General features: G+C 40.6%; 1 protein-coding gene and 1 long non-coding RNA gene across 3 annotated transcripts in view; one reads left to right on the top strand and one right to left on the bottom strand.

Moving 5' to 3' along the window:
- hnrpkl (heterogeneous nuclear ribonucleoprotein K, like) overlaps window positions 1-24,635 on the top strand; it is a 36,081-nt gene that overhangs the window by 10,307 nt on the left and 1,139 nt on the right. The window contains exons 7-15 of one of the 2 annotated variants that reach the window (XM_038274927.1): window positions 3,254-3,367; window positions 3,614-3,742; window positions 3,903-4,207; window positions 4,885-4,938; window positions 6,543-6,576; window positions 7,464-7,479; window positions 23,841-23,873; window positions 23,995-24,062; window positions 24,154-24,323. In XM_038274927.1, the coding sequence (XP_038130855.1) occupies window positions 3,254-3,367; window positions 3,614-3,742; window positions 3,903-4,207; window positions 4,885-4,938; window positions 6,543-6,576; window positions 7,464-7,479; window positions 23,841-23,873; window positions 23,995-24,062; window positions 24,154-24,323 (923 nt within the window). The remainder of the gene's footprint in view (window positions 1-3,253; window positions 3,368-3,613; window positions 3,743-3,902; window positions 4,208-4,884; window positions 4,939-6,542; window positions 6,577-7,463; window positions 7,480-23,840; window positions 23,874-23,994; window positions 24,063-24,153; window positions 24,324-24,635) is intronic. The other variant, XM_038274928.1, reaches the window with a different exon arrangement.
- LOC119776521 lies at window positions 18,452-19,735 on the bottom strand. Its single transcript, XR_005279789.1, has 2 exons — window positions 19,475-19,735; window positions 18,452-18,859 (listed from the first exon to the last, which is right to left on the bottom strand). It is a non-coding gene; the product is annotated as an uncharacterized LOC119776521 (long non-coding RNA).

Here is a 24,635-nt window from a genome sequence, read left to right as displayed (position 1 = left end):
TTTTAAACAGAAGCGGTTAATTCTGTTTAATTGTTATAAGAAATGCCTAGCGATAACTCACTTTTCATACATGACAAATACCGTATTTTCACGACCATAAGGCGCACCGTACTAAAAGGCGCACTCTCAGTTATGTGTCCCATTTCTGTATTTAACACACACATAAGGCGCACCGGACTATAGGGCGCGTTTTTTATATACAGGTACATGTCCTCTACTACCTTTAAATACCTCTACTGCGTATTTAAAAATACAGCGGGGGCAAAACTGAGTATGACTGTGCTTTATTCATGTATTTATTACAAAGTATTAATCAAACCTGGGTGCTGGCCGTGAGACAGACACATCGCAGATGAACCAGCGCTGTGATCACTCCTAAATTAACTTAAAATCCTGAAACCTGCCGACAGAATATGTTCGCTTTTATTGCCGGTATCCTGGTGCCTGCAGTTTAAATTATTTAGATGAAAAACACCTGCCAGCCACCGCGTAAACCCGGAGGCTACCCGGCCTAGAGGCTGCTGATGAAAGGATTTCTACTGTCGGTGCACCGCTGGTATGTGGGGGTCTGAGCGCCTCCGACAGAAATAGATAATCTGGATGAACTGACTGCAATTATTAAGTTTTCAGGTGGACTTTCTCACTTAAAAACATATTAAAACTACTTTATTCCCACTGATCACAGCAAATATAGCTGCAAGATTTAGATTATTTAGATGAAAAAACACCTGCCAGCCACCGCGGTGAAGAGGAGGAGACCCGCCCAGAGGCTGCTGTTGAATTAAGTTTTCAGGTAGAAAAATAGAGCGGGAGCAAAACTGAGTATGATTGTGCTTTATTCATGTATTTATTACAAAGTATTAATCAAACCCATCAAAGTCATCATCCTCTGTTTCTGAATAAAACAGCTGCGCTAAATCAGACATGCCAGTTTCCCCTTCTTCGCTGTCAGAGTCACTTTCCGTGCAGCTCGGCTCCTCAGAAATAATGCCGGCTTTTGCAAAAGCTTGAACAACAGAGCCAGCAGACACATTAGTCCAAGCATCTGCAATCCATCCGCAAACGGTGGCGTAACTTGCCCGGCGCTGCCTTCCACTTATCCTGAAACTGTGGTCTCCGTCTGTCATCCATCGCTCCCACGCCGCTCGCAGCCTTACTTTGAACGGCCGCTTCACACCGATGTTGGGCGGTTGAAGTTCCTTTGTCAGACCCCCGGGATAACGGCGAGCACAGCGTTCATTTGATTCACCTTTTTTTTCACATCGGCTGTGAGATGGGCACGCAGCGATGGTGATGCGTGGAAAAAAACACCTAGTCTCCTCACATACACCTCCCTCAGCCACGCTTTCATCATCTCCTCATCCATCCAGCCCTTTTCATTTGCGTTAATATCATATGTCATCAGAGCGCTGTCTGTCTCCCTGTCAGCTCCCAGATCAGCTTCTCTGATTGGTTGATGCGGCGCGTCCAGCAGCAAAACTTCAATTTTTCCATCTCGAGCTGCAGCAGCGCGTTGGCGGTGCGTCAGATGCTTAAACGCTCCCGACGTGCTGCACCTGCTGCTCAAAACGCGCTGCTGGACCTTTTGCTGCGCCTATACGCGCGTCAACCATTGACTTTGCATGTAAACTCGCTGCTTCTGCTGCACCTGCTGGGTCCGGTTCACACCGATGTCGAGCGGTTGAACAGCGAGCACAGGGTTAATTTGTTTCCCCATGTTTTTCACATCAGCTGTGAGATGGGCACGCATGGAGTCACATATTAACAGCGATGGTGATGAGTGGAAAAAAAACACCTGGTCTCCTTACATTCAGCCACTCTTTCATCATCTCCTCAATGAGGTGGTCTCAAAAGTTGCAGTTACAACACACATAGGGCGCACCGCACCATAGGGCGCACCGCACATTTTGAGGGAAAAAAAAGACGTTTAAGTGCGCCTTATAGTTGTGAAAATACGGTATATTCACAAATGCACCTTTAGATTTGACATTTGAGCTACTTTAAATATGTGAGACGGCTCCAGTTGCTTCAAAAATCCCTCATTTCACTTTTAGATCTATCTCTGAAATAAAAATGTCACCCTCTCAGGTTGTTTCCAGATATATCCAGAATATGAGTTTATTACCTAGAGCAACATTTTATATTATTTTTTATTAGAGCAAATCCGATAGAAAAATGTGAAAACTTCTTCCCGTGATTATTTGTATTTTGTTTGTATAATAATCCGTAGTGATTAGCTTTTTCCGAGGTTTAGAAAGCTTTTAATAATTCGGTTTTAAAATTAGAATAAGTAAACTGAACTGATGGTAGTATTTTTTATTAGATATACAGTATATTGATATTTTTACTCTCACTTGGTTGTAAAAAAAAAACCTCTGATAGGTCAAGTCCCTTATGAAAATTCCATCTTTCTAAAGAGGAAGCTTGGGCTGAGTTATTCTACACATGGGTCCAGTACAAACAACATAAGACATTAAGAAACATTGCAAAGCTGTTTGCGCCAAGATCTCCCTATGTGCTCTGTTACGTAAAGGTAAAACCTGTATACGAGTCAAATTAATGCATAGTTTTTTATTGATTGATATTTCTAGTACTGAAACATGATACCAACACTCAGTTTCTTATCCATTCTTTTCTCTCTCAAAGTAAGATGCACATAAAAAAAAGGAACAAAAAAATTGAACTATAAATCCCCTACAACTTGATTCAAATCTGTCATAGAAGATTCACATTTGGTGTAGAATCTTAAAATTAATCATTTTTACAGTGTCTTTCCCTTTGATTCATTAATCAGTTTTAAATTATATGTTGATTTTTTGATTGTACTTCTTTGCATAGTTTTGTTTATTCTTCTTACAATTCTTAGTTAAACTTTATAAAACTTGAACCAGTGGTGTGTACTGCTAATAAAATGTTAGCTTTGCTAAACCAAAACTGTGGTCTTGTTACCACTAAACATAAAGAAATGAAGCAATCTCTTTTTTTAGTTTGCAAAAATAACAAATTCCTATTAGATAGTTTTGCAATCCTCTCATCCATCACTCCATAGAACGGACATAAAGCACAACTGGATTTCCTAATAGTATTGTGTTCCTCAATGTTTTTATCCTATGTTTACTCCATTTTAGTTAATTGGTAATAACTGCCACAAAAAAAAGAATCTAAATTGGTGTTTTAAAATGTTACCCAAGCAAAAAAGACACTGAAATGTTTTTTAGTTTTTTAGTTTTTCTTGTTTTGTTTTTTTTTTTAGTACCAGCATTACAGTGGGATTGATTTTGACTGTGAGCTTCGCCTGCTGATCCATCAGAGCTTGGCTGGGGGTATAATTGGAGTGAAAGGTGCCAAGATAAAGGAGCTGAGAGAGGTAGGACAGAGTCTAGTCAGCCATATTAATCCTCTGTCCTTATGGATGAGCAGTGAGTAAAATAAGTTTGAAATTGCACATTGGTTCCCCTGAAAACTCTTCATAGATGGTGTTTTAATACTGATCTGACAAACGTTGGTGTTTGTGAGAATAAACTTTGGCATTTTGTTGGGAAGGGTTTAGAAGCTTGTTTTAGACTTTGGAGAGTGACAGTGGTCAGAATATGAAACTATGTGTGTGTACTAGAACACCCAGACCACCATCAAGCTGTTCCAGGAATGCTGTCCACACTCCACAGACAGGGTCGTCTTAGTAGGAGGAAAACCAGAACGTGTGGTTGAATGCATCAAAGTTATCCTGGAGCTAGTGTCAGAGGTAAACTCTCCCTCTCAATTACAATTAATATCCCAAACACGCTTTATATTGACATCTGATCCAGTTCCAATAATTTTGGTTAAAAATATTGTTTTTCTGAATGCAGTTTGCTGAGGCATTGATTCATGATGGCATCTTTTCACCTTCTTCCATTTTGCAGGCACCAGTCAAAGGCCGCACTCAGCCTTACGACCCTAATTTCTATGATGAGACATATGATTATGGTGGCTTCACCATGTTGTTTGAGGACAGGGGCAGACGACCCATGGGTGGATTTCCCATCCTTGTGCGTGGTGGTTATGATCGCTTGCCCCCGTTACATGGCAGCAGACCTCTGCCTCCCTCAAGAAGGGACTATGATGACATAAGCCCCCGCCGAGGTCCACCGCCACTTAGTAGAGGAGGAAGAGCGGGGAGCCGAGCACGAAACCTGCCTCTTCCCCCACCCCCACTACCAAGAGGAGGGTGAGGATTGGGAAAATTATATTGAGTGCTTTCAATCTCAGTTTTTTTGGTTAGGAACCATTTTTCATCAATGTGCATTAATTTAGCAGTTATTACTGTAAAAACATTGATACCTCTAAGGTTTGCTTTAAAAAAACTGAAATACTACTGGTCTTTTTTTTTGCTATTTGTTTCAGTTACAGACTAAACTAAAATTGTGGAATTCTAAAAAGTAAGGTGTAGGGCTGGGTGATTAATCAATAAAATCCAATAATCAAATTTTAGGTTTATGAAGATTTCTTTTTTGGAAAATCTGGATTTTAATTTTTTTTGTCACCAATCAACTCCTTTGGCTTCCATAATATCAATTCACACTCAAAATAGATAAACTGGTGTCTAAGTGCTAATTTCAAATATTTATTTAAATATTTTCACAGTTTGTTGTGAAACGTGAGTATTGCACTTTAAATGAAAGTCACCTCCCAGTGGACATGATGAAATTGAAGCTAGCTTTGTTTAAAGCATTATATTTCCTTTATTATTTTTATTATGAGACTTAAATTAGTAAAAAAATGTATTCCAATTTGAGATTGCATTTTTTAACTGTATCGCGCTGCTCTAATAAAGACTTTGACTTATTGAATTAGTTGACATTTCTACTTCACACTCTTTTTTTTCTTGTTAATTATTGTTTGCAGAGGAGACCGGTTTTCACATGGCAGCTATCACGGCAGCATGGATGACAGACCAAGGTTGGAATTTTTTTTTGATATAATATATGCAATGCTAAAAAAAAGGAACAATATAACTTTAATTAAATCAAACATCAGAGAAATCAAACTGTCCACTTAGGAAGCAACACTGATTAACAGTAAATTTAAAATGCTGTTGTGCAAATGGAATAGACAACAGGTGGAAATTGTTGGTATGTGTCTGCAAAAACGATTAGAGACAGCCTCCATGAGGATGGTACGAGGGCCTGAAGGCCAAAGATGGGGGTTGTGCTCACAGCCCAACACCATATAGGACGCTTTGCATTTGCCAGAGAACACCAGGATTGGCAAAATCACCACTAGCATCCTGTGCTCTTCACAGATGAAAGTAGGTTCACATTGAGCACATGTGACATGATGGAGTCTGGAGACACCTTCAAGGGTCATCTGCTGCCTGCTAGATCCTTAACTATGACAGGTTTGACAGTGGGTCAGTAATGGTGTGGAGTGGATATTCTTTGAAGTGTTGCACAGCCCTCCATATACTCACCAGAGGAAGCTTGACTCCCATCAGGAACCAAGATGAGATCCTGAGACCCCTTGTGAGACCATATGCTGGTTTGGTTGTTCCTGGGTTTCTCTTAATGCAGAACAATGCCAGACCTCATGTTGGTGGAGTGTGTCAGCAGTTCCTGCAAGAGACTAGCCCACCCGTTACCCAGACCTGAATCTGATTGAGCACATCTGGGACATCATGTCTCGATTCATCCACCAACGTCACATTGCAGCAGACTGTCCAAGAGTTGGCAGATGCTTTAGTCTCCATCTGGGAGGAGATCCTTCAGGAGACCATCTGCCACCTCATCAAGAGCCTACCCAGGCTTTGTAGGCAGGTCATACAGGCAAATCAATGCCACACACAATTTTGATTCTCATTTTGACCTTTTTTAAGGACATTACATTAAAGTTGAATCAGCCTGTAGTGTTTATCCACTTTAATTTTGTGTGTGATTCAAAGCCAGGCCTCCATTAGTTAAAAACTTTGATATTCATAGAGTATATTTGTGTAATTTTGGTGTGAACACATTGAACTTTGTATACAACAAAGTATTCAATGACAATATTTCATTAATTCAGATCTAGGATGTGTTATTTGAGTGTTCCCTTTATTTTTTTGAGCAGTGTATAATGTCCACCCAACAATCAAACTAACCCATTCATGCTCCCATCCTTTAATCTGCCATGCATCAATCAATCATGCCATCCTTCCAACCATTCTTCTGTTTTTCCATTTTTTTCTAGGTTTCATATTTTACATCTGACAGCTCTGCAATTATTGAAAATTAATACTGAATGTTTATTCTTGAAAGCTTATCAGAATTGTAAACATAATGTGGCGATGCGTAGTGTTTGCCTTCTCTCTATGCAATATAATTCTCTACAAATACTCAGAATTTACTTAAAGGATCAGACTTTTACTGTAAGAGATTTTTATAAAGAAACAAATCATCAGTTAATAGTTGAAAAACCCATCCGGTTTGGAGCCAATTAGATTAGGTCTATAACACATTGTCATGGTGGGAAACCCCTCTTGGAGAACCAGCATTTATAACTTCTTTTTTATTTGTTGTTGTTGCTTGTAGTGAAAGAAGAGGCAGAGACCGCTATGACAGCATGGTGAGTGTAATCGGCTGCAGCTCCAAGGCTGACTTGCTTTTGTTTCCTCAAAGTCTTTGTAGCCTCTGTGTTTTTTAGAGGATGATTGTATTTCCTTCGCTGGGTGTAGTAAAGCACAGCGGCTCTGATACTTCTGCTTTTTTTCCCTCCCTTCTGTGGATGCACACTCATGTAGACCTGTTGTTGCCTGGCAACAGTTGTCTCCGTGGTTACCGCTGAGCTACTGAGTACGCAGTCCAGAGATCCACCAGGCGAGCAATTGAACCAGAGCAGTTCTTGAAGTGGTTCCCTGCAGGTTTTAGCTGCAAGCAAAAGAGGGCAGAAGAATACTTTCTGACCATAAGGAGGATAACTACCGAGATTTAAATACTATTAAAAATAAGAAGGCAGACATACCTGCATTATATCAGGAGCAGTACAGACTGAGTTGTGGATAAAATTAAATTTAGATTAGTGCATGCTGCATGATAATATCTTGAGTTTGATTTTCTTCATCTTTAAATCTGTAACTTCTTTTTTTCAAGTTCAAGATTATGTTGTGATTTTCTTACTATCATTGTGTACGTTATATGGTATGCGTTTGTGAGCTCGTCAGATTCTCAGTTTGAGTAAGAGCTTATTGGTTTTCCTTTTGTGCTCAATGACTGTCTTTAACAGTAGTTATTTTACATTTATTTTAGATGCATAATATTGTCCTCAGTGTTGAGATTTTCAACCTTTGTGGGATGTAAAAGGCTTTGGCTACAAGCATTGCGTTGTAATATACAGTTAATGCATATTGAGTTTATACTTTGTTATATGCTAAAAGCTAAAAGGGGAAATAATTTCCTGTTAAATTATTTTCCTTTCATATTTTTCTCTTCTCCCTATCTGATCCTGAAATGAAGAGTGGGGGTGGTTATGGTAAGTTCTGATAATCCTTACAATCGTATGCAATATATACTGTGTGCAGTGTCCTATGCACTGTGGCTTTATGAATATTCTTCAAATGCTGTATCCTCAAAATGGCAAGAGAGGACTATTAGGATCCAGACGTTTACACACTTCATGCTTAATCAAATCAAACCCAGTCTTTTTCATTGGTCGTCTCTACTGGCATTGAATATTACTGAGCTTGGGAAACCACAACTAGTTCATAAGATTTCAGTATTAAAATTCCTACAACTAACTTTGGAGCCTGCCTCTGGGACAGGGCTAATTCCTGATTTTTAGCCATGGATCTGTATTATTTGTATCCACTGTCATGTTCATCATCATGTTCATTCATCTGTATGTTATTAGATAAGTTTACAATTCTTCCGTCCTCAATTGATTGATAGATATTAAATACTCAGTAAATTCTGCTTCGACCACAACCATTGCAGACTCATTGCACCATCTATCCTCAAGATAACAAAACCCTTTCCTCCTTTCATAACTTCAAAAATAGCTGAAAACACTTGGTAACTGCAATACATCATCCATTTTTCTGCTGCATTCATTCAGTCACTACTGGTCACTGGTACATGTTCTAAGCCAAAAGTGTGACTAATGACAATTTGAGACATATTCAAAACAAAAAGAGACTACAAAACAGGCTTAAATATGAAGGCAACTAGACTTTTGCTCAGTTTTTTCAAGACGTTTCAAACACCTATCCAGAAGTCTTTGTCAGTTCTGTTGGCTTGCACCAGTGCAATCTGTAGTGGGAGCGCTGATGTATTTAGGAGGCATGGATGCCCACCTTTCTGAGCACATACCAAGTCAGAGGCAAATCAAATAGCCCCCAGTGTTTCTTTTGGATTGTTGGAGTTAGTTGTGCATAGGCTATGTAATTGGCCTTTTGTGTTATTATGAGCGTGCTTCTGTAAGTTATTTGAAACTAGTTTCATGACTGGATTGTAAATGCATGGAACAGAATTCATGTTCAGTTATGTTTTTTTCTCTTTTAACAAAGTTGGCTTCCTTCATCCCTGTGTCAAACCATCTGTCCTGTCTACCCTAAAGCTGCACAATTTGGTGTTAAAAGGGGGGTCCTTTGTTCTTGAGGTCCAAGTGTACAACGAATTCTTGCCCAGAGTTACTGGCTATCCCAAACTGCCATGCATTTGTGTAGTTGTAGTTTGGTTTCTCCAAAATTGGAGGCTGTACTGGTTGCACTGGATTGCATAACAAATGCAGCTCAGCTAGGTGGAGGTATTCTACTTTTAGGATAAACATGTTTTGTCTGTGTTGTTTGGTTTGAAATAAAAAGGTATGTTGTCTGTAGAAAAAGTTCTTCTGAGTTTCTCAGAAACTCCTCACATGTATGGAATTACAATGTTTTTCCCTCTCTCTGTTTGCTCCTCTGTTGTTCTAGTTTTTCTTTTAGCCGACTTCCCAGGGCTGTAACTACCATTGAGGATCCCGAGGTCGTGTCCTCTGTATTTTATTAAAGGAATAGTACACCCAAAACATGATTAGCCTTCATTTTCTACTCACCCCCATGCTGAACAACACTCTGGAGTACTTTTTTGATATCTCAAATGCATCTGGAGATCTGGGAGGCTTCTTGCTGTCTGCTGACATTCAAATAATGGAGGTCTATGGCGCCCGAGACAGAAAGGTCCACAAAAGTCCACAAAAACGTGTCAATATTCCTCCATACTGCTCGTCCAATGTAATCCAAGTGTCCTGAGTGGGTAGCATCCAGAATTTACTCGAAACGAAGTCATTTAGAATGTTTTAGAGCCTAAACAGTAGTGTATAGGATTTCCTAATAGCGCCCCCATGCGCGCTCACGATTCTACGGAAGCCGGCAGACCAAACCGGAAGAGAGTGCGCATTCAGCGTCTGCTCTGCCGATAATGCAAGCGTAGAAGAAGAAATGTGCTGTTTACCTGTGCAAAGAAAGAAACAACGAAAGAAAAATGTCTGAGGACTTCAGTGTTGAGGAAGAGCATGAGTTCTTTGCCGAGCTGAATGCGCTGGTTTGGTCTGCCGGCTTCCGTAGAATCGTGAGCGCGCATGGGGGCGCTATTAGGAAATCCTATACACTACTGTTTAGGCTCTAAAACGTTCTAAATGACTTCGTTTCGAGTAAATTATGGACGCTACCCACTCAGGACACTTGGATTACATTGGACGAGCAGTATGGAGGAATATTGACACGTTTTTATGGACTTTTATGGACCTTTCTGTCTCGGGCGCCATAGACCTCCATTATTTGAATGTCAGCAGACAGCAAGAAGCCTCCCAGATCTCCAGATGCATTTGAGATATCAAAAAAGTACTCCAGAGTGTTGTTCAGCATGGGGGTGAGTAGAAAATGAAGGCTAATCATGTTTTGGGTGTACTATTCCTTTAATTAATTTATTGCTTAAATTGTTATTTAAACTAAAATAATTACTGTTAAGCTGACTGTAAGACGATGATCTTGGTCTCCCACTAAAGTGCAAGGTGTTTTATATTTGTAGAGCAAAATAGTAATGCGACTGTTTAATCATTATAAGTCATCGTCAACATGCACTTTTGCTGTGGTTTCTGCCACACGCAAGCTACCGCCTCATGAGTCTGTCAGTTCCTGGAAGAGGAGCACATTGAGCTACCAATGCAAGTGGAGAGAAGTTGAAGTTGTTGATGACGGTGAGAAAAAACTGCATTTTCATTAGGAAATATACCAGCGAGCTACTCTGATAGCAACAGAACGTTGAACCAAAGTTGATTTAAATCCTGACCGTTCGTCAGTCAATTACTGAACCAACACCCATTATGCGATAGATATGTTAGTGATGTCTTTGGCTGAAACGAAACTTTTATTCAGCATTGGTTTGTCAGTGCTGGATGTTGAACCTGTTTTATATCTCTGCTGGAAGCTGGAGAGAAAAGCAGCGAGAAAGCATTGGAACAGATCATGCAGGACAAGAAGTCATGCGCAGAAACAAAATAAAATGTAGCACTCTTAACCTAAATGTAAGAAAGAAACCACATTCTCTAGGTTCAGAAAGTTGGACTCTGAGTGGAAGTTGAACAATGATTATTTATTGCACCAAACAGGTATTATAACTTCCTTTTATACAAAGAATTAGGGGGGAAAAAACAACAACAAAATAGAGCTCTTTGATAACAAAACAAAAATAGAAAAAAAAGTTCAAATAAAAGTGTCCTTTTCTTCTGTGTCAGGAGAAAAAGCTTAGATCCTTGTGGTGTGTGTGTGTGTCTGTTTATATATTCTTCTACTACCCGGGTAGTTTTTTTTTAATTGTTTCTATTGAGCGCGCTTATCTGTATCAGAGAAGTTGGTAGATTTCTGTAGTCCTCGTGGAGTGCATCCCGTTCTCCGCTTCCTGTCGCTTGGCTCGCCACTGAACCACAGAAGGTTCAGAATTCATGCAGATCGACTCCTGATCCAGCAGAAAAATAAAACCAATCTACACACGGGGTGTAGAAAGATACTTCCATTAATACTATGTTCATCTACTACTCTTACTCTGATTCTCTGCATTATCACAGCCAATTAATTGTAAATATTGGTCTACAACATAAGTATTGTTATGTTAACACAATTAAACATTAAGAACTTTTATTCTTAACATAAATGAACTTCTTCCTCTTTTTTAAAGCAGTATTTATATCAATACCCAGCCTTTAAATCAATATTTATTTTTTTACTAAATCTTTATGAGTTTGAACAACCACAATGAAATAGATAGCATTATGTACACAAAACAGTACATTAGAACAATTTCTTACATCTCACTATCACATTTATCTCTCTCTCTTTGTCTAATGACATAGTAGCAGAGGAGGCTACCTGTGCTAGCATAGCAGCTACCCGCGATTAGCGTTAGCACGCTAATTAGCTATCTCTTTAGTTATTATTTCACCTAACAAAATGATACACAGTACAATGGTGGGTCACACATTGGATAAAAAAACTCCGACTGGTTTTATGGAACTGTCTCAGCAACAACATCTTCACATGTCCTAACTCCAACAAGCTAATAACTGAAGCCTAGCATCCTACCACTTAGCCTAACTCTTACCGGAGTTCAGAGGGCTTAGAGGTGGTTGAAGTAGTTCCTCTCTCTTCCTCAAGGCTCATAAAATCTTCTTGATCCGGTTTATTAGCTCAACAGATGATTTTTTTCTCAGTTTGTGTATCGGCAGTGAGTGTAGCTTGGTCCATCAGTGTGATTTCACATGCTCAGTGGCAGGAACCTGATCCAATGCGCCACCATGTGGCGGAGATCATAACTACCGTTGTGTTCTCAAATAACATACGTGGGTCTAGTAACCATGTGGGTTACACCCTCCCCTCTTGAATCAACATGAGTCCCTTCATGAGCTGATCTCTGATTCACATGGGGGTTGTCGCAGCTATTTAGAGTGTCCAGTGCTTGATTAAAGCTCTCTAAAATACTCTGTGCAAAGGACATTAAAGGTTTCCCTAACTGAATGTAGTGGAACCGTTCAGGGGGTTTTCGGGACCTTTCTGACCTCCTTGTGGGGTCAGGTGTGTTTCTTCCTGTTTCACTTTCAGTTTCTTTATCAGATGTTTCAGGGTGATTTGGCCCCGCTTCTTGTGGAACCTCTGCAGTCCCTGCATCTGCAGGGCTCTCTCCAATTCCATTCATTTTATGCAGTTCCTGTCCATTCATCACATTCTTTTCATTTGTCATATCCATTTTGTTTGTCATATCCATCTCATTTTCTTGTGTCTCATCCAGTTGTGCACAGCCCCCTCCAGCAGAGGACTGCTCAACCATGACCTCAGGTTCATCTCCTTCTACCAGCTCAGAAGGTGTTCCAACAGTTTTAGCAGTGGAATTGTTGTCTTCGGGATAATTCTGAGGCTGGGAGGTCGAGGGAACCGATGGCACAGCCAGCAACCCTCCATGCTCTAGGTTTGAATTGGGTTGCTGTCTCCTTGGAATTCCACACACCTGTGTGAATTGTTCTTCAGGAGAAACTGAGGACAGGCTTGGATAGATAACCAAGTCATCCTCAGATTCCGAGAGTTCCTCCAGGATTTGTGGATGATTCTGCCTAGTTCTTGGCCTGCGGACCTGAGGTTTGACTGGTTCAGTCTCCTCGGCTTCAGATAGGTCACCACAAGGAAGCAGCAAGTCCCTATGTAGAGTCCGGATGGGACCATCACCCTCTACTGACTGTACTTTGTACACTGGTAAGTCTCCAACTTTTTCAAGAACGTTGTACATACCGGACTCCCACTTGTCTGCAAGCTTGTGTTTACTTCGGAACCTCAGGTTTTTCACTAACACTTGATCCCCTTTCTCTAGCGTTGACTCTCGTACTCCCTTGTCAAAATAGCCTTTGTTCCGATCAGCAACCTTTTTTGAGTTCCTGGTGGCAATCTGATAACTCTCCTCAAGGTGTGCTTTCAGATGTTTCACGTACTGAGAATGGGATTTGGGAGAGCCATCTTTCACCGGTAAGCAGAAGGCAATGTCTATTGGTAAACGAGGTTGACGTCCAAACATCAATTCATACGGGCTGAACCCCGTGACATCGTTCCTGGTGCAGTTATAGGCATGGGTGAGTGGTTTTACATAATCTCGCCAGTGGCTTTTCTCCTTGTCTTTTAAGGTTCCCAACATGCCTAGCAGGGTTCGATTGAACCTCTCTACAGGGTTTCCTCGTGGGTGATAGGGCGTGGTACGCACCTTTGTGATGCCTGCTACAGCAGAGTTCTTTGATGAGTTGGGATTCAAAATCCCGGCCCTGATCACTCAGCAGACGCTCAGGGAATCCGTAGTGCATGAAGAACTGCTCCCAAAGGGTTTTGGCGACTGTTGTAGCCTTCTGGTCTTTTGTCGGTATAGCAACCGCATACTTGGTAAAATGATCTGTAATGACCAAGATGTCCTTGGTATTGTGGCTGTCCGGTTCTAGTGACAAGTAGTCAATGCACACCAACTCCATGGGGCGAGTTGTGTGGATATTCACAAGGGGTGCTGACCTTTCTGGCTTTGTCTTCCTTCGGACACAACGCCCACATGACTTGATCTTTTTTTCCACATCTGCAGCCAATTTAGGCCAGTAGAATCTTGTTCTAACCAAGTCAAGGGTTCTATCGAAACCCATATGTCCCATATCCTCATGTAAGGACTTGAGAATTGAAGCACGAAGAGACTTGGGAGCAACAAACTGGTAAGTAACATCATCTCCTGTTTGACGCGTTCTATACAAAAGACCATTTCTCATCTCCAACCTTTTCCTTCCCTTGAGCATCAGCTTGAGCTCTAGGGACTCAGGAGAGAGGTTGGCCTCATCCCCTCCTTCCAAGACTTGGAGAACCTGTCCGATGATTGGGTCAGCCCTTTCATGTTGCTGGAGCTCTTCTGTACTGTAGGTGGGTATGGTAGAGCAACCTAACATGTTTTCATTTCCATAAGTGTCTGGAATCGCATCTGGATAGATGGCAAGGGATTCAACCAATGTGATGGAAGGTAGGTCATCAACTACCTGAGGTAAAAGACGGTGTTGACATAACACAGCAACTGCGTCTACAGGCAAGCTTTGTTGATCTGGAGATGAAGAAAGATGGTGAGAAGCAAACTTTTTGATTCGCTCCTTCTCTTCAAGGGATGCATGATCATCTGCTATATTGTCATGCGGCCGTCTAGAAAGACCATCGGCATCCTGGTTGCTCTTCCGAGCACGGTATTTTATGTCAAAGTTGAAGGTCGAAAGAGGTGCTAGCCAGCGATAACTGGCAGCATCTAGTTTGGCTGACTTTAGTATATAGGTCAAAGGATTGTTATCCGTTATGACAGTGAACGTATTACCATAAAGGTAATCATGAAACTTTTCAACAATCGACCATTTAAGAGCTAGGAATTCTAGCTTATGCGCGGGATAACGTTTTTCGCTGGATGAAAGGCCTCTGCTCGCATAAGCAATGACTCGCATTTCACCATCCTGTTCTTGGTACAGGGCAGCCCCTAGACCTGAAGTGCTGGCATCAGTATGGAGCACATATTGTAGTTTTGGGTCAGCAAAACCAAGGACAGGTGCAGATGTGAGTTTTTCTATGATCAGGTCGAAAGCTTTTTGACATTCAAGAGTCCAGCGCTCATTAAAGGGCTCCTTGGGGTTGAAGTACGAACCAGGGCTAGATGTCTTTTGGCCCTTTCGGTAAGGTGGGTAGCCGCTGGTAAGATCATTCAGGGGTTTGACTATTTTAGAATAGTCTCTGACAAAGCGGCGGTAGTACCCTGCAAAGCCTAAAAAAGACTTGAGATCACCAAGTGTTTGGGGCCTAGGCCAGGTGCGGAGTGCACTGACCTTATCGGGGTCAGTCTCTACTCCTCTGCTAGAAACAATGTGGCCTAAATACCTTACAGAGCTCTGGAAGAATTGGCATTTTTTGGGAGAGAGTTTCAAGCCATTTTCTCTTAGTTGCTGGAGGACATGTTTAAGCCTAATTTCATGCTCTTCTAACGTGTCAGAAAAGACGATGATGTCATCCAAAAACACCAGTACTTCCTTCAGATTGAGGCTCCCCATGACTCGTTCCATCAGTCGTTGGAAGGTACTGGGGGCATTTGTGATGCCTTGGGGCATGCGGTTGAATTCATAGAACCCCAAGGGACACACGAAAGCGGTCTTGTGCTTATCGCATTCCTCCATCTCAATCTGGTAATATCCTGATTTTAAGTCCATTACTGAGAACCATTTGGATCCAGCAAGAACTGAAAAAGCTTCCTCAGGATTTGGCAATGCGTATGCATCCTTGATTGTCAGTGAATTGAGTTTGCGGTAGTCGATGCAAAGACGGACCTCCCCATTCTTTTTACGGACTACCACTATTGGGGAAGCGTAAGGGGACTCTGACTCGCGAATCACCCCTGCATCTAGCAGTGTTTGCAAATGTTTTCTGACAGCCTCATAGTTGTTTGGGTGGATTGGTCGGGGCCTTTGTTTAAATGGGGAGTCGTCTTTTAGATTTATATGGTGCTTTACTTTGGTTGCATGCCCAAAATCATTCTCATCACAGGCAAAAACATCACGATACTCATTCAAATTGCATGTTACTCTATCTCTCCACTCTTTTGAAAGGGGAGAGTCACCAAAGTCAATAATAAAGTCAGACTGGTCTGGTCTTTTGGCTGGTTTGGAAATGCCAGCACAACATTTCACAGGGTCAGTTGGTTTGTCTGAGTCAGGTAAGTTATCGTAGACCTGTTCGGGAGTATGAAGTTCAGCAATGACACAATTTGAGGGGAGTGTGACATTGTGATCATTCTCATTTCTGACCCACACGGGTAGTCTGTGGGGACAGTGTCTGGGCAGAGTGATAAGGCAGCATTCTACAAACACTCCACCAGGTAAGGCAGAAGACTGAGGCTGCTCAACTATGGCACAGGCACCTGGGATGTTGGCATTCACATATCCTTCTACACAGACTCTTGTTTTAGCAGGTAAGATTTGGTGCACTTTATCTTTTAGAGTAGCTAACCCTATTCTTCCCGTAGAGTTAACTTTGTTTCTGAGCCTGAGTACACGAATAATCTGCCTGTAACCATATACAGAGGACAAGTCATTCAAGTCTTTATCAATACAATGTTCTTCATACAAGGTATCTAGAGCATTTGTGCCAATGAGTACAGGCAAGTCACAGTTACTATGGCGGTCTGGTACTACTAGGGCTAGGGTTGTGATTTCAGGCTCAGCTTCAACAAATTCTCTGGGGAACTTGAGTGTGATAGGTACATAGCCTAAATAAGGCACCTTTTGGCCGTTAGCCCCTTCAACATCCAGGCCCTGGAAGGGCTGGATGGGGTGTTCTGACAAGTGGGTTCTTGAAAAAGACGCAGTTACTGTGGTAACCTGGGACCCTGAGTCAAGGAGACAACTTGTGTTAACTCCTGACACACTGACACCGGCAACACATTTCTGGCCCACAAGACCTCGGGGGAGCTTAATTTGGGGTTCTACTTTGTGTGATTGAATAATTGTTTTTGTTGTATGCTTTGGGTTGGGACTGTCATTCTCAATTCCAGCTCCTGGTCGTCCCGCAGCAGGAACTGCGTTTAGTTTAAACTCTGCTCCCAGGATTCTTGTTTTTGCTTTAGCTCTCTGCGTTTCTTTTCAACTAATTCGGGATTTGGCTCATTGTTGCAGGAAGGCGCAATGTGGCCGTCCTCACCACACCTGAAACAGTACCATGGGCGAGGCTTCTTGTTGACCAGCTTCGGTTCTGAAGAAAGCGAAGGATTTCCTTCGGAAGGGACTTTGGGCTTAGCCTTTTGTTTCTTACCTGGCTTTGCAACCAATTGGTTTGAACTTAGAGACGCTTTAAGAGAAGCTATTTGGGCTTGTAGTTTTGCCATTTGTATTCCAAGTTTCCGTGGGTCAGATGGGGCAGCCTTTATTTCATCATCATCATCTGCGGTGTAGTCTTCCACTGAGACTGTGTTTGACTGGACTTTTATTCTGTTTGCTCCAAGATGCTTCTTCATCCTGCTGGACTTAGCAGCTTGTCTGTCCTCCTCAGAACGTACCGAAAGCAGTAACTCCTAAAAGGGGGGAGGATTATTCTTCCTCTGTTCAAGCTGAAGGCTGGTAAGTAGACTGTTATTCCAGCAGCCTCTACAGAACTGCTTAAGCAGCTGGCGGTCTGAATCACCAGCAGCTAACCCATTTCTTTTGATAACCTTACTCAGGATTGTCTGCAAGCGCTGCAAATAGCCAGACGGCTTTTCTCCAGGGTCTTGATTCGTGTTCAAAAACTTTGCAAAAAGCTCATCACCATCATCAATGATGCCATAAGCAGAGTCCAGAAGGGCAAGATATTCATGGGGGGAAGCATTGGGCCCGAGATGTTTCACAATGGTGGCCGCAGGTGGAAAGAGACTCTCAACTATTTTCCTGGTTACATGTGTGGCAGACATAGCAGGGTCTGCAAGGAAAAACTCAACATTGTTGCGCCACATGTCATAATCAGACTCCGAACTGGGACAGGGAATTCTTCCTGAAAAGGGTCTGAGTCGAGTGCTGCCATGATAGTGCAAAGGAAGATCACTGTTCTTAATGACATGCTCAACCACTACTCTTTGTATTTCTGGGGTTGAGAGATGCTCGGGAGATAAGTTCTGAGTCCGGTTACTACATGGGGATGCTTCAACTTCCTTGCGTGGGGGTGCATCAGGCTCAGGGGAAAGCGTCAGGTTGTCACCTACATTCAGGGGAGTTCTGTCAGCTATGTCCACAGCACTAACATGCTGATGTTCATGTCTAACCGCTGATGCATCTGGTTCAGCTTTCCTAGTTCTAATGGATGCTTGAATCCTAGCTAGTTCATCTAGCAAAACCTTCTCAAAATCTGCTCCACTCAACTGAGCAACATCCCTTAGTTCAGTTAAGTAAGTTTGAGTTAAGGTAGAACCTCTGTCTGCTGTGTAGAGCTCGGACAAGAGCTGAATGTGGTGGACAACATCCGGGTTACTGGAGGGCCTATCAACAGGTAAGGTATCTTTAAGATACTCTATAGTTAGCCCTGAGCTGTATTCCACTATAGCTGTGTTTTGGAACCTAGCCTGACTGCTCGTAACATTAATTACTCTTTCAATCTTACCATACTGTCCCAAATAGTCAAATACTTCATTGTCTACATCACTACCAGTTACACCACTTACTAGCAATGAGTTAGGCACTTTAACATTTTCAGATGCAACTGTATCCATGTTTGTATTTGTACCACAATGGAAATATATGAAAGTTAAATTATATTAACGTTCACAGAAAAATGCAAAAATGTCACACTGCTCAACTTCCTGTTCAAAGGATTTAACCAACTCTCCTGGCTGGCTCGCCAAGTTTAATGTAGCACTCTTAACCTAAATGTAAGAAAGAAATCACATTCTCTAGGTTCAGAAAGTTGGACTCTGAGTGGAAGTTGAACAATGATTATTTATTGCACCAAACAGGTATTATAACTTCCTTTTATACAAAGAATTAGGGGGGAAAAAACAACAACAAAATAGAGCTCTTTGATAACAAAACAAAAATAGAAAAAAAAGTTCAAATAAAAGTGTCCTTTTCTTCTGTGTCAGGAGAAAAAGCTTAGATCCTTGTGTGTGTGTGTGTCTGTTTATATATTCTTCTACTACCCGGGTAGTTTTTTTTTTATTGTTTCTATTGAGCGCGCTTATCTGTATCAGAGAAGTTGGTAGATTTCTGTAGTCCTCGTGGAGTGCATCCCGTTCTCCGCTTCCTGTCGCTTGGCTCGCCACTGAACCACAGAAGGTTCAGAATTCATGCAGATCGACTCCTGATCCAGCAGAAAAATAAAACCAATCTACACACGGGGTGTAGAAAGATACTTCCATTAATACTATGTTCATCTACTACTCTTACTCTGATTCTCTGCATTATCACAGCCAAATAATTGTAAATATTGGTCTACAACATAAGTAGTGTTATGTTAACACAATTAAACATTAAGAACTTTTATTCTTAACATAAATGAACTTCTTCCTCTTTTTTAAAGCAGTATTTATATCAATACCCAGCCTTTAAATCAATATTTATTTTTTTACTAAATCTTTATGAGTTTGAACAACCACAATGAAATAGATAGCATTATGTACACAAAACAGTACATTAGAACAATTTCTTACATCTCACTATCACATTTATCTCTCTCTCTTTGTCTAATGACATAGTAGCAGAGGAGGCTACCTGTGCTAGCATAGCAGCTACCCGCGATTAGCGTTAGCACGCTAATTAGCTATCTCTTTAGTTATTATTTCACCTAACAAAATGATACACAGTACAATGGTGGGTCACACATTGGATAAAAAAACTCCGACTGGTTTTATGGAACTGTCTCAGCAACAACATCTTCACATGTCCTAACTCCAACAAGCTAATAACTGAAGCCTAGCATCCTACCACTTAGCCTAACTCTTACCGGAGTTCAGAGGGCTTAGAGGTGGTTGAAGTAGTTCCTCTCTCTTCCCCAAGGCTCATAAAATCTTCTTGATCCGGTTTATTAGCTCAACAGATGATTTTTTTCTCAGTTTGTGTATCGGCAGTGAGTGTAGCTTGGTCCATCAGTGTGATTTCACATGCTCAGTGGCAGGAACCTGATCCAATGCGCCACCATGTGGCGGAGATCATAACTACCGTTGTGTTCTCAAATAACATACGTGGGTCTAGTAACCATGTGGGTTACAAAAACATCTGGTTAATTTTCTAAATAATAATGATCATTTTCTGTGGTAACTTACTCTTACTTGAAGAGTCACCATGGTCCTTCAAAAAGCCTCAAAATGCCTCATTTGTTTCTACAACTGCTGTAATGTTGTAAACTCCTATATTTATGTTAAATATCTGATTAAGCTAGTTTTACTATTTATTTTTTTTACCAGGCTGCTCTGGAACCAGGGAAGCTAATTTAGTTTTCATTTTAATGTGTTTAAATTACAAATAAAACTCATTGAAAAATGTTGATGAAAATTGTCTTTCTATCAGTTTAGCTTTTGACTGTGTTGATTTTCTTCACTAAAGGGAAAACAGGATAGGGGGGGAAAGGCTGAGTCAAACCGAGCTCCTCTTTGGGCTGAGCAGCAGGAGGAGCAGTGAGGCGAGTGATTGAGGGAGAATAGGTACTAGAAAAGGAAGGTGCTGCACCTGAACTTTTTTAAAAGTTGTACGTTTAATGCATGATAATCTAAGTATTGTCTAAGATTATACTAAAAATAGGTTATATTAGGCACCATCATCAAAATAATGGTTTAATAGTTTCTGGGTGTCTATTTTAAATACTCAAGTAAATATGAAGCAACTAATTTCAATTGTACTGGAATATCTTTAGTAAAACATTTCTAACCAGTTGTAGACAGAAACTTCAAAAGAAAGATGAAATTAAAATCATCTACAGCCAAGTCATTCCAAGTACATTCAAAAGTCAGAATTATGTTTTTGCGCCATAGGACTCTGAAAATGGCCAGATTTATATAATGGAAGGGAGCACGCCGCTGAACCCGCCTGGAGAACCTCAGTATGTTTTGGGCCCTGCGTACAGCCCTGAAAGTTCATTACATGTGAAGAAATCACTTGAAGTATGTGGTTATCCAATCTGGACGTTTAAGTCGTCCAAAAGAAAAGCAGAATTAACAACACTGCATCTAAGAAAGACTGCGTCTTCAGAAGAAACTGATCAAAAGTCCTTTGCCTTCCAGTGTAATCCTGATTTGTGGTTGCTGTGACCAGTTTGACTAGGAATTTACACGGACAAAAGAAAGAGTGGGAAGTTAAAGTAGTTACAGTAGTGTCAAAAGTTTTTGTAATAGACATTTATTTGTTAAACAAAGAGTTCCGCTGTTGCTTGCTTACCTTTAAAAAAACGTTATGCATAAGTTAGGCTGTCATTGGACATAAGTTGTGGACTTGTTATGAATACTCTATGTTTACGCTGAAAATTTAAAAAATACATAGAAAATTCAGTGTATACCAGCGTTGTAGAAGATTCATGGACATCCGCATATGCTGGCTAAATCCTCAAAGTGTGACAGCGCCATAAAATAAAATTTTCTGTTATCAAGTTCAACTGAAAATAATTCACCTAGTGTTAATATTGTTAAGCTCCTTTGACACTGTAAATTAACATTGCAGTATTTTCCTCAATTCTATACATTCCAACAACAAAGGATAGGCGTATAGTCTGAGCAGCCATATTGGATTTTGAAGTTGTAGTAGCTTAAAGACCTCAAACTAAAAACTGCTTTTAAGCCTTTAGTATTGTGTTGCAGATTAATGCTGTGCGCAAATGTTACATCAACTACGAACTGAACAAAAGCTGAAAGGCCTAAAAAAATAAGGGAGTGGCAGTCATAATATGAAGCATGAATCACGTTCTTGATTCTTTCTTTTGAGCATATTTGTTCATGCTTGCATATGTCTGTACAAGTATGTTGTTAAATCTAAGAAACTAAGAATGTCTCATAGAGATAACAAAGCTAACAGTTTTTTTCTCAAACTCATCTGCTAATATTCTAAAAGTCTTTATTTTTTTTCTTAACCTTTAGGTGGCTCTAGTTTGTATTTCTAAACCCTGGTGAATTACCAGTATGTGTTTTAAGTTATTTGTCTATGCTGGATTTCTATGTGGTATTTAAGAAATAAAACTGAACTTGGGAATTTATTATCGGCTATAAGCCTTTAATCATGATAAGAAATGTAATGAAATGAACATTCATGTTGGTATTTTCACTTCCGTAAACCTGAAGGTGTTTAACTCGAGCTTTGAATGTCATAAATGTGTTTACTGCATGCAAACTAAATGGCATCGGTGGTTAGCTCCTGAAAAGCAAAGAGTTGGTGTAGATTTCGTCTCTGGAAGTTTTCTATTTGGAAAAAAAAAAGTTATTCTGCTAATGGTTGCTTGCATTATGTTTGATAAGTGCTGCACTGTTAACATAGAAAGTTGTTTCTATTTTTCATCTCAATTTGTTTTATTAATTAGGCGTCTGTCGAGTGGTGCAAGACAACAGGTTTTACTTGTTTTCACAGCCTCAGTGCTTCCTCTTAAAGGAATAGCACACCCAAAACATGATTAGCCTTCATTTTCTACTCACCCCCATGCTGAACAAAACTCTGGAGTACTTTTTTGATATCTCAAATGCATCTGGAGATCTGGGAGGCTTCTTGCTGACATTCAAATAATGGAGGTCTATGGTGCCCGAGACAGAAAGGTCCACAAAAGTCCACAAAAACGTGTCAATATTCCTCCATACTGCTCGTCCAATGTATTCCAAGTGTCCTGAGTGGGTAGCATCCAGAATTTACTCGAAACGAAGTCATTTAGAACGTTTTAGAGCCTAAACAGTAGTGTATAGTATTTCCTAATAGCGCCCCCATGCGCGCTCACGATTCTACGGAAGCCGGCAGACCAAACCGGAAGAAAGTGCGCATTCAGCGTCTGCTCTGCCGATAATGCAAGCGTAGAAGAAGAAATGTGCTGTTTACCTGTGCAAAGAAAGAAACAACGAAAGAAAAATGTCTGAGGACTTCAGTGTTGAGGAAGAGCATGAGTTCTTTGCCGAGCTGAATGCGCTGGTTTGGTCTGCCGGCTTCCGTAGAATCGTGAGCGCGCATGGGGGCGCTATTAGGAAATCCTATACACTACTGTTTAGGCTCTAAAACGTTCTAAATGACTTCGTTTCGAGTAAATTATGGACGCTACTCACTCAGGACACTTGGATTACATTGGACGAGCAGTATGGAGGAATATTGACACGTTTTTGTGGACTTTTGTGGACCTTTCTGTCTCGGGCGCCATAGACCTCCATTATTTGAATGTCAGCAGACAGCAAGAAGCCTCCCAGATCTCCAGATGCATTTGAGATATCAAAAAAGTACTCCAGAGTGTTGTTCAGCATGGGGGTGAGTAGAAAATGAAGGCTAATCATGTTTTGGGTGTACTATTCCTTTAAGTAGAGTTCTATGTAACCGTTAAATATAGAACAGCTAATTGATTCCTGGGAACGGGTTTGAGGGAGCAGTTCAAAACAGGACACTTTTAAATAGAAAAAATACAATAATGGACTAAGTGTGCTGTTTAAAACCCTTCTGATTGCCTTATTTGTCACCTATTGCCTTAGTATTTTTTATTTTTACTTGGTAGGCATTTTATTTTGGGTAATCTAATGAACAGTTTCCACAGCATATTCATATACTCTTAACATAAAGAAGCTTTGATTTGGTTAAAATCCAAAGAATTACTTCTATAATAAAATGAAAGAAAAAAATTTAACTTTATTGATGTCACAATTGAGAAATTATCTCTCTGCATTTAATCCATCTCCTTTGGAGAGCAGTGGGCTGCCACTGTGCGTCTTTCTCAGAGAGCAAGAGTGGCAGTCTGTTGGAGCGGTTTTTTAACTCACAACCTCAGGATTCCAAGCTCTATGCCTTAACCACCAGGTCGCCACTCCCCTGGCCCCTACTCCCCTTTTTACTGTAGGTAAAACATTTCAAATGAAATTAATGTTGGACAAATTTCTAACAATTTGACTGAGGCCCAAAACCTTTACCTAAATGTTTCATGTAGTGCAACTAATGATGCATTATATTAAAATAAAGTATAATAGGGACAACTGGAATCAATAAAGTTTCATGTTTCTGTTGATTCATTACCATTGCTGTGAGTTTTAGACTTTCATGATTGCCATTTGTCACATAAGCTATTTCATTTCCCCTTTCTGTGGTGTATTTTCATTTTTCAGTTTTTGTTTCTGTTTAATTTTATTTTTGTTGTCGTTTTTGTTTTAAAGACAACATTTCTTCCTGGGACCGCTTTCCTCCTGGTGAGTTGGGAGGGATCTTTACTGTCCCAGAGTCTTGCTTCCTAACCTGAAGTGATTGCTTGTTCTTGCTGCAAGCTTCAGTTAAAAAAAATTCCTCATAAAGGTATTTTACTCTCTTTAGGTGGCAGAGGGTCATACAGTGACATCGGAGGCCCGGTCATCTCAACGCAAGTCACCATCCCAAAAGATGTAAGTGGAACCTGATTGTTGTGGTAAATATTGACATAAATCAAATGCTTTTGACGCTCATAAACCCACTTTCCTTTTCACTGTTGTGCAGCTGGCCGGCTCCATCATTGGAAAGGGCGGCCAGAGAATCAAGCAGATCCGCCACGAGTCTGGGGCATCTATCAAGATTGATGAACCACTAGAGGGCTCTGAGGACCGCATCATCACCATTACTGGGACACAGGACCAGATCCAGAACGCCCAGTACTTACTGCAGAACAGGCATGTGGTTTTCCAAACAACCTACATCATCTCAATGCAGCTGAGCTGTAAGAAGAGAGAGAGAGATAAAGTAATATGTTTTAGTGGTTATAAATGTTCTGGTTCTAATCTTGTAAAATAATTCAACATTTTAATTTATTTAAATTCTTTTTTAAACATTCAACCTTTTAAGTACAATTTATAGATGAGATAATTTTTGCCTTTTTGACTAATTTAGAGCATGAAATTAATAAAATGTGTCTGTAATTAGAAAATTCCTTGATAGTACCAGCATGTGTTCCTTTCCTCCTCATTACACCGTGATTGAGTAGG

The sequence above is a fragment of the Cyprinodon tularosa genome, unplaced genomic scaffold (genome assembly GCF_016077235.1).
Source record: "Cyprinodon tularosa strain WSP-4 unplaced genomic scaffold, ASM1607723v1 ctg94, whole genome shotgun sequence".
NCBI lineage: Eukaryota > Metazoa > Chordata > Actinopteri > Cyprinodontiformes > Cyprinodontidae > Cyprinodon > Cyprinodon tularosa.
This window is presented reverse-complemented; position numbering and strand designations above follow the sequence as displayed.